At 41.0% G+C, this 16556-nt stretch overlaps 1 protein-coding gene across 1 annotated transcript; it reads left to right on the top strand.

Annotated features, from left to right (window-relative positions):
• The first annotated feature begins 3782 nt into the window (after positions 1 to 3782).
• Positions 3783 to 4724, top strand: LOC118839524 (olfactory receptor 2A12-like). The gene has a single exon (XM_036746996.1). It carries the CDS (start codon positions 3783 to 3785, stop codon positions 4722 to 4724), a length of 942 nt encoding a protein of 313 aa, XP_036602891.1.
• The last annotated feature ends 11832 nt before the right edge of the window (positions 4725 to 16556 follow it).

Below are 16556 nucleotides of genomic sequence, written 5' to 3'. Positions count from 1 at the left end.
GCTTTCCCTGACCCTGATATTTCTTCCTCCTCTGGCTTTTCCCTAAAGATGGGCATTCTCTAAGGTCCTAGCCTCTGTCCTGTTTTCTCTAGGCACTCTCTGCTTCTCTGACTTCATCTTTTCCTAGGCAAATATGACTAAGATTTTGACTCTCAAATCTCTATCAAGAGCCCTGATTGCCTTTCTCAGTATCTCCAGATTCCTGCTGCACCTCTCCACCTGGAGAGATGTTCTGACAATTACTTAGGCTCAGTATGTCCAAAACAGAACTCCTCCTCTCCCCTTTTCTGTAACCCACCAATGAGCTTCTCTTTTGGACTTTCCTGTTTCTGTGATTGACACTACTATCTTGTTCTCAGGCGCCTAGGCTCAAGATGCCACACAATGTCCAATTGGGTAATGTATGTAAAGCACTCAACATTTTTGTTGACTTTTCTTTTTCTGCCTTATCTACCTAGTCAGAATCCTGCTGATTCTACCTCTAAAACATGTCTAGGGTCTATCCTGTCCCCTTCACCCACACAGCCAAATACTCTACTTCAGGCCCTCATCTTCTCATCCCTGGGCTCACCAATAGCCTCCTCACTGTTCTCTCTGCCTTCAGCCCCTCCCATGTGCAATTTGCCCTAGAAATGCTGACTAAAGAGTTCAACAAATACACAGTTCTGAGCATATCACTCATCTAATCAGAAACCTTCAGGGGTAAAGAAAAAAGCCTAAACCCTTCATCCTGGCATTCCTGACTCTTAGGTGCAATCCAGTTTTTCATGATCTTACTATAGGAACTATCTACTTTAGTGAAACTGGAAGTGTACCATCCCTGACAAACTCAGTTGCATTGACAACCTCTGAACCTTTGCTTTTGCTGTTTCCACTGTCTAGAATGCCCTCTTTCACGTCTTCCCAAGTTTGCAAATTCTATTCTCCAAGAATCATAGAATTTCAGGACTAGACAAGATGTTAGCAACCATCTGGTTCAAACCTTACTTGAGAAGGAATCTGCAATCCTCTGTACCTGACAAGTGATCATGCAATCTCAGTATGAAGGCTTCCAATGGTCTGGAACCCATTACCCCGAGAGATAGACCATTTCACTTTTATATAGGAAGTCCTTTCCTGAACTTAGGCTTAAATTTCCCCTTTCCATCTTCCATCTATTGCTAAAATCTGGGGACAAAGGGAACAAGTTTAGCTCTTAGTCCATGTGACCACCCTTCTAAGAATACTCAGACAACTCTCTGGGACCATCTGAATCTTGTCCTTTGCCCCCTGAACATCCTTAATTCCCTCAACTGATCCACATATTTAAACATTTAAACATTAAACTAATTTTCATACTTCTTAGATATAAGTTTATTAGGAAATACTTTTTATCATTATTAAAAATTCAGAAGAGAGCTGTGTGATCATATCCAGCGAGTGGCTCCCTCTACCTGTGCAGAGTGAAAACCTTCTCTGCCCTAATAAGATTTTTGGTGAATTGCTGTGGTCTTCTTATTCTCCGTTTTAATCAGTCTTAAAGGGGGTAGCTTTGATATGAAGAGTCTCATGAGATAGAAATAGAAGTGGATTCACATTTTAGTTTGACTAGTTACTACCTATGTGACCTTTAGGAAATTACTTAACTTCCCTGTGCCTCAGTTTCTTCATTGACATAATGAGGGGGAAATGTGGATTAGATCATCTCTTTGAAATCTGTATCTTCTCATCCTAAGATTCTCCCAAACTTGGCAGGAATCTCCTGGAATCCTTCAAGAGATACATGGAGACTCCCTCCCTCCCCGCCAAAAAAGTTGTTTTTAGGAATTTTGTTTGTTCATGAAATTTGAGATGGTGCATTGGTCAGGGAAACAAACAACATGACCTCCCCACCTCCTGAACATCATAACAACCCTATTCCCATGTGATACTAAAAGTTTGTATAGGAAAGAGAAAACATGGCAAGGGAGAGTTTATGTGGGAAAAGATCTGGAGGTCTTAGTGGACTTGAAGGGTTGTTATGAATTAAAAATGGGATATGGCAGATAAAAAAGATAATGTGATCTTAGAATGCATTAATGTGGGAATAATTTCCAGGACAATGAAGTGTTTGTTTTGCCTGGCCTCAGAGGGAGGAACTCAAGGCAGTAGGTGCAAGTTATGGAGTAGATTTCAATTTAGCTCATGGAAAAGTTTGCTCTAACTTAGAGCTAACTTAAAAGGGAAAGAGATACCAGTAGCAATTTTTCAGCAAAAGCCGGATTCCTCTTGTTGTGGATACTCTAGAAGAGACTCTTGGTCAGGTGAGCAGTAGAAAATGCTTTCTGAGGCCTTTTCCTCTGAAATTCTGTAGGAATCAGGGGACGCAAAAATTGGACATAGTGAGGTGCTATGAAACAAGTAAACAGAAGACCTCAATCTTTGTCCTGCCTTTTCTCCTGACTTAACATGTAATCTTGAGCAAGTCATCTTCCTTCTTTGGCCCTTGATGGCCTCATGTGTGAAATGAGGGGTTGGGCCAGATCATCTTTAAAGATTCCTGAAACTCTAAAATTCCATGATGCTGAGATTGTCCCCAACCTCTCAGGGAAGGACTTTTCAATATGTGGTTTTCTTTTTTTTTAAATTTTTATTTTTAATTTAATTTTATTTATTTATTTTTAGTTTACCACCCTGGTTCTACATAGTTTTGAGTTCCAGATTTTCTCCCCTCCCTACCCCCTTCCTCCCCAAGATGGCATGGAATCTCATATAACTATCATGTATAACTTTGCATTGAATTAATTTATGCACCAGTCAAGTTGTGGAGAAGAATTATGACCAATGGAATGAATCATGAGAAAGAAGAAACAGAACCAAAAAAAAAAAAACAAACAACCCAAAAACAAAAACAAAAGAGAAGCAAAAAAGGCGAGCATGTAGTGCACCTCGATCTGTATTTAAACTTCACAGTTCTTTCTCTGGATGAAGATAGCATTCTCCATCGTGAGTCCCCTGGAGTTGTCCTTGTCCCCTTGGAGTTGCTGAGAAGAGCGCAGTATGTCAGGGTTGGTCCTCACAGAATCCATATATCTGTGGCTGTGCACAACGCTCTCCAGGCTCTGCTCTGCTCACTCAACATTATGTCGTGTAGGTTTTTCCAGGTTGTTACGAAGTGTGCAGCATCCCCATTTCTTATGGCACAATAGTATTCCATCACCTTCATATACCACAGCTTGTTCAGCCATTCCCCAATTGATGGGCATCCCTTTGATTTCCAATTCTTGGCTACCACAAAAAGAGCTGCTATAAATATCCTTGTACATATGGGTCCTTTTCCCGCTTAGTGTGATTTCTTTGGGATACAACCCCAGAAGTGGTATTGCTGGGTCAAAGGGTATGAACATATCTATAGCCCTTTGGGCATAGTTCCAGACTGCTCTCCAAAATGGCTGGATCAGCTCACACCTCCACCAGCAATGCAACAATGTTCCAATTTTCCCACATCCTTTCCAGCTTTATCATTTTCCTGTTTTGTTATTTTAGCCAATCTGACAGGATAGATGTGGTATCTAAGAGCTGTTTTGATTTGCATTTCTCTAATCAGTAGTGATCCAGAGCATTTTTTCATATGCCTATAGATAGCTTTAATTTCTTTCTCTGAAAACTGCCTGTTCATATCCTTTGACCATTTCTCAATTGGGGAAATATGTGGTTTTCAACTGAGGAACTCAGATAGCCCCAGGTCCCTCTGCCCTTATCCAATGCTGAGGTCTCTTCATTCTACCATCTTCCTTTTCCCTTCCAAGGGCCCTACTGTCTCAATGTTCCCAGCATCAAACCACAGTTCTGTTACCGAATTCATCCTACTTGGCTTCACCAGTGACCCCACCTCAAATAGGATCCTTTTCATTATCTTTCTCCTTCTCTACCTCTGCTCAATCCTGGGCAATGGACTCATCATCATTCTGATCTGCCTGGATTCTCACCTCCACACTCCTATGTACTTTTTCCTCAGCATCCTCTCCCTACTGGACATGGGCTACATCACTACCACAATTCCTCAGATGTTGGTACACCTGCTTTCCATTTCTAAGCTCATCTCCTTTGAAGGTTGCTGGCTGCAGATGTATGTATTTGGTGCCCTGAGTCTCACTGAGTGCATCTTCTTTGCAGTCATGGCCTATGACCGTTATGTAGCCATCTGCTTCCCACTGCGTTACATGCTCATCCTCAACTGGGACCTGTGTGTGAGGTTGGTGGTCGGGACCTGGGCTTGTGGTTTCTTCTTCTCCCTAGTCCACACCTTTTTTACCATGAAGCTCCCCTTCTGTGGTCCTAATATGGTCAACCACTACTTCTGTGAGGGTCCCTCAATCCGGAGCCTGGCCTGTATGAACACACACCTTATTGAGGTGGTAGATTTTGTCTTGAGTATCTTCATGGCATTAACCCCTCTATCACTAATCCTGGCCTCCTACATCCGAATCACCATGGCCATCCTCAAGATCAAGTCCACCCAAAGCCGCTGTAAGGCCTTCTCTACTTGTGCTTCCCACCTAACTGTGGTCACTCTGTTCTATGCACCTGCCATTTACATCTATATGAGGCCCAACTCCAGCTACACCCCAGAGAGAGACAAGCAGATCTCACTTTTCTACAATGTGTTCACTGCCCTGCTCAACCCTGTGGTCTACAGCCTCAGGAATAAGGACATAAAGGCAGCATTCATCAAGGTAGTAGTGAGGAACAGAGTAGCCTGGTGAATAGAGAGCCTTGGAATGGACTATTCTTTCCTTTGATTTTTCTTTTTGAGACTGAGTTTCCCTATCTCTCTCAGGCTGCAAGTACAGCCACCTCTTATGATTCGGATCCCACTGCTGATCAGCAGTCTTTAACCCCCCATCACTTTTGATCTAGGTCAGTTTGCCCATCTCTGGGCAGCCTGGTTTCCCCATCCCTTCTTCCTCCTGTTAGAAACATACTTACATTGTCTAAGAATAAACAAGACTTATTGGGAAGCCAGGAACATTTCAATTACAATATACATTTAGTCACCCTGAATAAATTGGTACCTCCCCTGAACAGAGTACAGGAGAAAGTACAAAGGACTCAGATGGATACCAGTCTTTTATAGACCCTCACCTTGAATCTCCTGCCAGGCTATTCATTGGCCAGATACAACCCCCTGAGTGCCTATGTCATGCCCTCCTCAAATGGCTCGTTTTATCATGTGTACAAGCCTCTGACCTTTCCCCCGACTGACCGGAGGCCTGGTTTCTGCTAAAGCTGCAGTGTGGGAGGGGGACAGGGACACCTTCAGCTCTGTGGAAACAAAACTCCTGCCCCTGTTTCTTACAATTTCCCCCTCTTCTTTTGTCCAAATTTTTGTTTCTACATCTTTAAAATTCCCTTACTCTCTTTCTCATCTGAATTTTTCCCTTAACTATCACCCCTTTAAGTAAATATGGGAAGGGGTAAAGGTTGACTGACACATTGACAAATCAAAGGGACCCTGACCTGTGACCTACAACAGCCCTATAGTATCACCTACCTTCAAGAAGTAATGAGAACAAACCCAACTTCATCTTAGTCCTCATCATCCTCATGGATGGAGAAGTCTTAGAATTGGAATCTCTTCTCAGACACTTAAGCTTAAACTCACAGAACTCCTCCTCATCTATAAATTGGGGATGATAATTTTTGCCCTTGACAAATTACCCTCACAGGGTAATTGTAAGGAAAATAATTTACAGTCCTTAAAATGCCACATTTATCTGAGTTATCATAATTACCCAATGATGGTACACAGTTACATGGAAGGAGTCATTCATAAAGTATTTATGGAGTCCTTACTACATGCCTTCCCCTGTGCCAATCTTGTAGGAAACTCTAGTGAAGACCATGAAGTAATCCTTGCCCACAACAGAAAGGGAAAGAACACTTACCTGAGGGAAACAACTAGAAACGGTACACAGATAGCCCCTTATCAGCCAGGGGCTGATGGGAAATGTAATTTTTTCCACCTGGAAAGAGGGACTGGAAGAGCTCAACACACAGAATTCCTGGAGTATTGGAGCCTCAGGGCTGGATGCCCACAGTGGAAGGCAAGGGAAGGATGGTGCTGTCTTGAACTGAATATAATCATGAGCAAGCAGACCCTTGCCTGGCTCATGGATCCACCTAAGGACTGACCTACCTGGAGAGAATTGGCTGTCCCCCTCACACAGGAGGAATTTCTCACCTCTATGCTTCCTCCTTTCCTGCTCCACAGCATCCTTGGTAAATCGGGCCTGGTACCTCTACACTTGTTTATTTGATGTAGGTACTTTTATAATGGGTTCCAACTCTACATGAAAACAAGCTATTTTTCATTGCACTTTCAGTGAGTGTTTGCTATAAATGAGTACACCACAGGGGAGGGGGCAGAGAGGGGAAAAACAAACCTCTAGACAAATGGTCCTAACCTGAACCATGACCTCATATTGAAACTCAATGTGTTTGTCTCTGTCTCTCTCTTTCTCTGTCTTTCTGTCTCTCAATCTCTCCATTTCAATACATCTTTCAATCTCTCATTCAATCTCTCTTTCCCCCTTCTCTCTCTCTCTCTCTCTCTCTTTCTCACACACACACACACACACACACACACACACACACACACACACACACGCATACAAAACAAAATGAAAGAGAACCAGGTGCTTTTTTAGCATACATGGCCTGTGGCCATGATAGTTCATGAGAGAAGGACCAAAATCTAATGGCCTAGAACATGTAGGGACATCTTCATGGGGGGTGTGGGATTTTAGCTAATCCCTGAACACATTTGTAGTCGTGGATGAAAAGGGAAGGTAGAGAAACATAAGCAAATTGGTGCTTCTTGCTACCCATGTGATTTTGGGAAAGTACCTGCTCCTCTCTGAGATTTACTTTCTACATCTCTAAGTTAAGGGGGCTGCACCAGATCATTTCAAAAATCTTTTCTAGCTCAAAGCCAAAGGTTCTATGATCCAAAGGGACAGAAGCAAAAGTGAGACTAGGTAAGTGCTGGAATAGAAGAGTTGGAGAACTTTCATTTCAATGCAACGAACTTTTATTATTTGTAAAACACTTGGTACAGTGCCTGGCACATAGTAGGTATTATAGAAATGCTTATTCCTTTCTTCCCTCTCCATCCTTGTCCCTTCTCCTATTGAGCACCAGCTGTGGACAGAGACAGGGAAAGATACAAAGATGACTGAAACACTGTCCTTCCCTCATGGAGTTTATAGTCTAAGAGGGGGCAAAAGCTTGGCAGTAAGTAATCCAAGAAAGAATGTGATGAGAGTCTTTGCTGAGCCACAAATTCTGTTTGGTTCAGCAGGTATTCAGTGCTTGGTATGTGCCTGTCACTGTGCTAGGCAACAGACATAGAAAGACAGGGAAGCACCCCCTCCCTGTCTAAGATCACTCTCCCAACCCCCTTTGCACCAGCAAGGTGGGTCCCAAGAGGGCAACTGATAACTCCTCCTCCTAGGATTTTAGAGGTAACTGAGGAATGGTTGCTTCTAATGCTATCACTCAGGAGGCCCCATTCAGAGGTCTCCCTCATATGGGCAATCAACCATTTGACATCAATGAGTTTTTCTAAAGGGATGTTAACAGAAACAAGGACAGAACCCATTCTCTCCTTATATAGCCAAAGTCCCTGGGGAGAGTGAGCTCAAGCTTAAAACTCAAATGGAGTTAAACTCATATACAGAGAACACTAAGGGCCAAGGCTTCTTCATGACTCTTGGCCCTGGCAGTCCTTTTCTGTTTCTTCAGAATCCCCACCAATTTCACTGGATCGATGAATCATTGGAGAAAGGCAAATTAAAACAATTCTGAGGTACCACCTTAGATCTATCAGAATGACTAATAAGACAGAAACGAAAAGTGACTTTTTTACTGTCTTTATTTTTCTTGAAGTTTCTTTTTTCTGGTCTATGCTTTCTTTCATAACATTACTAATGTGGAAACGTTTTACAGGACCACACATGCATAACCTACATTGAATTGCTTGCTTTCTCATGGCGGGGAGGAGGGAAGGGAGAGAATTTGGAACTGAAACAAATGTTAAAATTGTTTTTACATGTAACTGGGGAAAAAGAAAATACTAAATAATTTTTTAAAAAATTATTTTCTGCCATAAAAAGATAGATGAATCACTCATTTGCTCAGTTGGACTGGCTTCTTGCTGAAAGACTGTCTCAGCTGATGGGAAGATTGACTGTTAAATCAGTCAAGCAGGTCACTCAACAACTTACTGGGCCCACCACCAGACTTGGCTGCTGCTACTGGCAGTGTTGGTGGCCTCTGCCACCGACTCTGACTACTGAAGGATCCTGACCTCACAAGGTCATATCCTAGTCAGTTCTTCCCCTGAATATCTATTCTCTGGAGATCAGGAAAGAATTAACACAGAGACAAAAAAAGACAGAAATATACCAAGAGATTATGGACACCTGGTGGCTGGGTGGGAGAATATAGCTTGCCACTGTCCCTCCCCAATCTGGCAATGCATTGAAGTCTTCCTCAGCCAACAACCTAGAGGGAAGAGCTACATCAAACTCATTCACTCAAACTTTTTGTAATCATGTTCAGTTCTGGTTCAACTTCTTTTGCATCTCTAGCCCTTCTGGAGTCAACCAGAAGATTCTTCATTAATTCAGATTATCAGACCCTCAGTCACTCTTGAACAGAAGACTAACTAAATCTCCATTTGTTATTTTTGAACCTAGGCAGGGAATATTGCACATTCTCTAAAGCAGGGGTAAACATCCCTCCATCACGAATGCCTAGAAGCAAGCCCACCCCAAGCTTCCAATATTTGCCTGGAATGCTGACTGAGCATGCCTGAAATGGGGGATGGGGTCTCTGTGACAATACTTCATCAGAAATGAAGCAGTCGTTTCCTGCAAGGATCTTAGATTCTACTGGATGAAAATGGCATGTAAAACAGATCAGTAAAAATAAATATATACAAAATAAAAATAATTTGGAGGAAGTAGGAAGATTGATGTTGTAAGAAATTTGAGGATGAAGAGATTACTTAGACTAGGAGTAGAAAATCACATATTGTAGGGAAATCCCATCCATACCTTGCATATACTGTATGTTAACTTTAGTTTATGTATTATCTCTCCCATTAGAATGTATGCTTCTTGAAGCAGGGGTTGGGAGGTATTTTTTATTTTTACTTTTCTTTGTGTCTCCGGGGCTTAGCCCAGTGCATCACACCTAGTAAGTGCTTAATAAATACTTTTTTATTATATGTTTGCCAACCATCTCTATAATGGTCCATTTTAGAATTTTTCCAGAAATTGAAGTCAAGCTCACTATAGTTTATAGACTGTCCTCTTTTCTCTTTTGAAAATTGGGACACCAGCCAAGATGGTGGAGTAGAGGCAGGGACCTACTTGAGCTCTCCCCCTCTTCAAACCCTTTAAGATACCTGTAAAAATGACTCTAAACAAATTCTAGAGGAACAGAAGCCACAAAATGGTACAGGGAAACAGATTTCCAGCCCAAAATAATCTAGAAGGCTGACAGGAAGAGTCTATTTCACCATGCTTGGAGCAGAGGACAGCCCAACATGGGCCGCCAGCATAGACAGGACTGGAGCAGGCCTCAGGGCACTGAATTACTGGCAGCTGCAGTGGTTTCCAAACTTCTCAACCCACAAATGCCAAAGTCAGCTTCAAAGGTCAGTGGGAAAGTTCCCTCACCTGGGTAAGAGAGGAGCATGGTCTGGCCACAGCCCCAGCCCCAGGGTGGCAGCAGCCACTGCCATAGTAGTGACTGCTTCTGGAGCTCTTGGCCTACAGACAGTGAGAGAACCAAGCCACTGATCTGGGTTGCAGTCCTGGGTGGCAGTCCTGGAGTGAGGAGAAGCACTGGCGTGGTGGAGCTGGTGATGGCTGTGGAGAAGGAACCCTCCTCATAGTTCCAGGACAGAAAAGAGTGCTTGTGGTCACCTACAGACCAGAGCACGGGCCAGGAGAGGAGTAAACACCTCTCTTTTGATCATACCACTTTGGAGGAACTGAGAATTTACAGGTCCCTAGAGATATCTCTGAAAACAGCTGTGTAAAATCCCTGAAACTTGGGACAGTACACCCTCCACCTAACAAAGAGCTCAAAAGTCAAATAATTGGCTAGGAAAATGAGCAAACAAGGGTAAAAGAATAAGACTATAGAAGGTTACTTTCTTGGTGAAAAGATGTTTTCTTACATCCTTGCTGGCGAGGAAGATCAAAGCATTGGCAATGGGGAAATGCTCCTTTCACAACGGGAAAGGAGGGGTAGCTGGAAATAGCTTGAAGATCTTTAGTCCTGGGGGGCTCCAGCAGCTGTTTCCCATTCTAAGTTTCTCTGCCATTTCCATCCTTCCAAATTAGAAACTCCACCCTCGTTCTCCTTCCCATTGCCTTGGGCTGGCAGACCTCCTGGGTCAATATTTAGCCAGCACAGAGTAGGTCTATGCAGTAGAATGCGGTTCTGCTTCATCCCCAGATCAACAGAGTCAATGGGCCAGGTAATGTCTCATGTGGTCTCTATGTGACTTGGGTGGTATGGTAAAATATTTTATATTATAATTATTATCTTTTAAATAATTGCTTTAAAAAATAAACATATTACCAACCAAACTTCAAAGGTGAACAAGACCATTTCAACGTACTTAGCATTTGACAAATGAATTCACAAAAGTTAGAGCTGGAAAGAGCTTCAGAGGTCATCAAGTCCAACTTCCTCATTTTTATAGGTGGGGAAGTAGAAGATCAGACTGACTGGCCCAAAATCACATAGGTAATAAGCGTCAGAGATGAGATTGACACCAAGATCATCCACTGCATCCCAGGCCATCTCCAGTCATTCTGACTTTTGTCCATCCACTGGACTTGGCTGATGACTTTTTCAGCTCTGCCTCACTTAAATCCAATTCATGTACCAGTCAAGGCATCACCCTGTGATGTCATTGGTCCTCTTCAAAAACAAAGGATGAACAACATCAAGCTGATTGCATCAAGACCTTGGACACTACAGGGTTTCCTCAGTAAGAGCTATAGTAACTCACTTAAGATTGGCCTGGCTATCCACACAGAAAAAAACAAGTGCATGAAGGATGCTTATTGCCTAGAATATGGCTTGGCAATGGATGAGTTGGATTTGGCCTACAGACTTAGTTCCTCAAAAGACCTGTCTTGTACAGGGACTCTCTCTGAGTTGGATTACCTTCTATTTACTTTTTACTATTTTTACTATTTACTATTTTACTATTTACTATTTATTTATGTACCCAGGCAGCATGGTGGATAGAGCATTGGTCCTGGAGTCAGGAAGACCTGAGTTCAAATCTGACCTCAGATGCTTACTATCTGTGTGACCCTGGGTAAGTCACTTAACCTCTATCTGCCTGTGCCTCAACTGAAAAATGGAGATCATAATAGCACCTACCTCGCAGAGTTGCTATGAAGATAAAATAAGATATTTGTAAAGTGCATGTAGCACAGTGCCAGACATATAGTAGACTCTTAACAAATGCCTCTCTCATTTGTTCCTAGTTATTTAAATGTCATCTGCCCCATTGGTATAATTCCTGGCACATGGTAAATCCTTAAGTTATACTTTGCCTTCCTCATTAGAATATGCATTCCATGAATCCGAGGACTTCTTTGTGTCCTTGGGCTTAGCAAGGCTCCTGGTACATAGTAAGTGATTAACAAATACTTGTAGAATAACAGGCTGGTTTCAGGGGAAGAAGGAAGAGAGTGGGCTAGAAAACATTTGGGAAACTGTGCAAGAAGTTCCACAGTCCCCTTCTAAGGAAGTTCATCTCTTCTATCCAAACATTTGGAAACTCTCTGTTACATGAAAGGGGCTAACATACATTGGTGGAGAGAGATCTCTCACCAGAGTTTCCTATGCTGGTAAAATCACAGGTCCAGTCTCTATCCCTAAGCTCTATCCCTATATCATAGACTTACTGGGAGACTCAAATTAGAGAAAGTTTGTAAAGGTATTTTGCAAACCTTTTAATTTAGTACTTTAGTGCTATGTATTTTTCTTATTCACAGCCACAAATGACACTGTTAGAAATACGTTTGAACAGATAATTCCTTTTTTAAAAAAGTAACATTCACAGAATCACAGAATTTTAGAGCTAGAAAAGACCTCAGTAACCATCTAGTTCTACCCAATATGTGATTGCCTGATCTATTTTTAAATACCCTCAATGGGAGGGGTGAATCTACCACCTCCCAAGCTGGCTGATTACACTTTGGGATGATTCTAATTTAGTTTTTCCAATATTAATCCTAAATCTCCACCTGTCTTCCACATGACAAGCCTGGAAATATTTGAATATAACTATCATCTTGACCTTGGGTTAGTCTTTTCTAAAATGATCACTGTAGCGATCTCATCAAAAAATTACCTTTCCTCCAAAATTGAGCATATTCTATCATAAGAAAACCTGATTCTTCAGTGAGGTTAAACAAGTTCATTGTTTCCAACTGAGGAAATACAGAATTAAGCAAGGTCTTAGATACACAAATTGACAAATGAGGTGGAACTCGACAAGGTGATTTAGATTTGAATGCAAGTACTAAGTAAAGGGTGACTTGATTTTTGTTTACATGCTAGAAGTAAGTAATAAGTCTACTGTAGCTTTCCAGTCACACCTAGCATTAATAAAGCTACTTGAAACCAAAATGGATAGGAATTTGAGAGAATAATTCCCTGAAAAGGACAAACAAAACTACACCATTTGGAAGTCTGAAGGAAACTACATGCATGTGTGGGGAAGTGAAATCATAGTTCTTGAAATCAGATGCTGCAAGTTTAATGTTAGATTTAAAAGAAATAGGATCAAAGAGATGGAATGGGGTGAAAGGGAGAGAGGGGGAAACAATCCCCAAATCGTATTTATACCTGGGCTGGGCCATGTGAGGAGTGGATAAAAAATTGTTATATCAGTAAAAGTAGATTCCCATATCTATAACAATTAATATTATATTATTATATAGTAAAATAAACTTTATCTGCATTTGGTGAGAGGAGGTGGGGTCAGGCAACTATGCCTGTACCTCTATATTAGAGAGAATAAGACTACACTATTTAAAAAAATGGAAGGGCTAGTACATTTTGCTAATTTCCTAAAAAGGAAAAATATGTAACTACTAGATCCACTAGATGGAATGCTAAAGTCAACAATATAACTTTGAATGTTAATGGGTTGAAGTCAGCATTGAAAAGGAAACAAATTACAGAACAGATTAGAAAACTGAATGTGATAATTCTCTGCTCGCAAGAAACACCTAAAATATGGACTCGTACAAAGTGAATGACGAACTGGACAGAGAGTGAATGGGAGGCTCCACACTGAATGTTCTATAATATTCTGTGCTGCCTCAATTTTAGAAGCCATCTGGTCCAACCAAAATTCTTAACAGAAATTCCCTCTACTATTTCCCTAAAAATTGGTCAACCAAACACTGCTTGAAAACTTCTATTAGTGGGGAACTCACTACTTTCCAAAGGAAATTCATTATACTTTTGGAGAGTTCTGGTTATTGGGAAACTTTTCTTTATATTGGCAGCCTTGATCTGCCTTTCAGGATCTTATAACCATTCCTATTGGTTTTGCCTTCTGGGGCCAAGCAGTCAGTCAGTAATTGAGCATTTATTAAGCAGTTAGTATAGGCCAGGCACTGCACTATGTCTTTGGGATACAAAGGAAGTCAAAAGCCTGTCTGTGCTCTCAAGGAGTTCCAAGTCTAATGGGGGAAATAACATGCAAACCACTATGTGGATACTAGACATATGAAGGGTAGGTGGAAGGAAATCTCAGAGGGAAGGCACTAGCAGTGGGTGGGACCTAGGGAGATTTGAGCTAAATCTTGAAGGAAGCCAGGGAAATCATTAGGAGGGAGACCCCTGTAGGCATGGGGGACAGTCAATAAAAAGGCACCAAGATGGGAGATAAAGCATCCTGTTGGAGGAACATCAATAAGGCCAGTGTGGTTATAGCCTAGAGTACATAGAGGAGGGTAAAGCATAAAAAGATAGGAAAGGTAGGAAAGGGCCAGGTTGTGCCAGGCTTTAAATGTCAAACAGAAGACTTTCTATTTGATCTTAGAGGTACTGTGTCCGGAATGAGTGATATTGTAGTTCCACTTCACTTGCTCTTCCCAGACCATTTCTGGAACACTGTTCTATTCTAGGTACAGCATGTTTTAGAGGAGATGTTGTTGAGTTGTCACCAGGATGGTGAGGGCAATCACAATCATAATCTATCAGGTACTGCATCCACTACTCAAGACCCAGCTAACACTAGTGAGCAATTAGGCAAACCCCTGGGTGAAGGAGAGAGTAATCTCTGCCTGGGACTGAGAAGGCAAGGTACAAGTTAAGAAGAAAGTAAACATACATCAAAAAGCTAGACAATCTGTGGAATTAACGCAGAATAAGATTCAAGAACTAAGTCAAGGTCAAATATTGGCTGCCAGAGCAGTTAGTCAGGGCCAGGGAGTCTGTATGTGATGAGAAAGCCAAAATGCAGGGTGTACTAGGGAGCTGACTCAGAGAATGCGTCCCAACCTGATTTCCCCAAAGGTTCATTTTTTAAAAACAATTATAGTTATTTGTATTCCCTACCTCTGTCTGCCCCCTGGTATATTGGCATGGTAATGGGCAAGCTCTCCAAGGCTCTTAACTCATTTGGTTGATAGGCTCATGAAATAATGGTCTGCTTAACTTTGCCTTCTAAGTCTGGTTTATTTAGGTTTTTTGTTTGTTTGTTTTGTCAAGTAGCCATACATGTCTTACATTCTCAATCGTATTGTTGTAACACTCTATAATAGTACTTTACGATTTTTCTTTATCCCTTTTACATTCATTTGGATCTTTTAAGATTTATTATTCCTACAAATGATACTTTGGTGACCCTCTCATACCTGAGTATCCACAAACATCACTTAGGTTCAAGGTACATAGCAGGTCAGAATCCACTCAAAACCAAAATTCACAAACCTCCCCACCAAATGTGTTTATTTCGTTAGACCAATCAGAGGGCCTACTCATTCAAAGCAAAAGACACAGTCAAACAGCAGAACAAAATAAGGAACAAGAAAGATTGCCCATACACAGGCATACATTCTCTACAAGTTAACATGCTAAAAATGGGAGGAGGGCACATAGTGGAAACATAAGTGATCAAGGAACAAGCATGGAGAGGTATACAGGTAGAGAACATCTAAAACTGGTGCCCTTCACTCTTTGGAAACTGCAGAGCCACCATTTCCATCTCAGCTGAGCTGGAGTTCCCTGCTGTTCTGCTTCTTCTGTCATTTTGCTTTCAGCTAGACATTCTGCCAGCCTGTTCTCTGCTACCATCTGCTGGTCCTCATCTGCTATGCTCTCTGTTGAAGTCTAGCCACTCCCTGTACCAAAGGTCAGTTGCACATTCTCCCTACCAGGGATGAGGCTAGGCTATTAGCCATTGCTTTAGGACTATGGTAGCCACATCCATCCAGCCACATCCATCCAGGATCAAAAGCCAACACAAAACCTTAGGCTTAAATTAAATCTGTCGTTTGAACTCTGTTTCTCCTTTTGCTCCAGGTTCCTCAGCATAAGATCTTATCTGAATTATAATCCAAAATTCCTTTTAATTTCTATTAAGGAACTGGGGTCACTAGACTAAATACTCCTTAAATCATCCCCGAAACTCTACTTAGTAAAACTGTTGAAGAGCTGCGTAGAGCTGGGATGAGAAAATTCTTTTCAAGTCAACTATAATGATCTAGGTTTCCATGCAAATCCATTCAAAGATAAGTTTGAATAAGACCAGGTAGAACTGGTAAAGCTGGCAACTTTTGCTTTTCTTCTTGCCAGCAACGAAAATAACTATGAAACCTAAGTGTTACTAATTTTTCCCTCTTTTTCATAAAAATATCAATTTATTGGTCTTAAAACCCCTTATTATTTATAAAAACAATAAATTTTTTAAAAAATTCTTTATCTCAAAATATCTTCTTTATAATCTTTGTGTTCACTTCTGCTACATTAAATTATTTTCTAATTTATTCAACTGCACACTTACATTTTTCAATTTCTTCTCTTTCTCTCTTATCCAAGAACATGTATTCTCTGCTTGATCCATCCATTTAGTTTTCTTCAAATGGCTTTTCCACACCCTCACAATTCTGTAATTTCTGTTTGTATCTTTTTATTTAATTTTTCATTATTTTTAGTGGGGCATTAAAATTCCCCAGTGTTATTGATATTTCTATCTAATTTGTTCTGTAATTTCTGTTGTTTTATAAATTTAACTGCTATTATATAGGCATAAATATTCAAAATGGATGTGTTGTCATTATTAATGGTAATTATAATTTACTGGACTTTTGCTTATCTCCATTAATTCTTTCCAATTTGATTTCAATTTTGTTGAATATCTCCATCAGTTTACAGGTTAATAATGTCTATTCTAGAGATGCAATAAATGACCATGTGAAATATCCATGGTTTTAGTTTTAGCTAAGCTGATTGCAAGGATATGTAGAATAAGTTCA

Source organism: Trichosurus vulpecula, chromosome 2 (genome assembly GCF_011100635.1).
Source record: "Trichosurus vulpecula isolate mTriVul1 chromosome 2, mTriVul1.pri, whole genome shotgun sequence".
Classification (NCBI taxonomy): domain Eukaryota; kingdom Metazoa; phylum Chordata; class Mammalia; order Diprotodontia; family Phalangeridae; genus Trichosurus; species Trichosurus vulpecula.
Note: the sequence above shows the minus strand (reverse complement) of the source record. Positions and strands in the feature narration are given on the sequence as shown.

Bases quoted from the DNA above. Each gene is read 5' to 3' on its own strand.
- LOC118839524 (XM_036746996.1), top strand. From the start codon at position 3,783: ATGTTCCCAGCATCAAACCACAGTTCTGTTACCGAATTCATCCTACTT.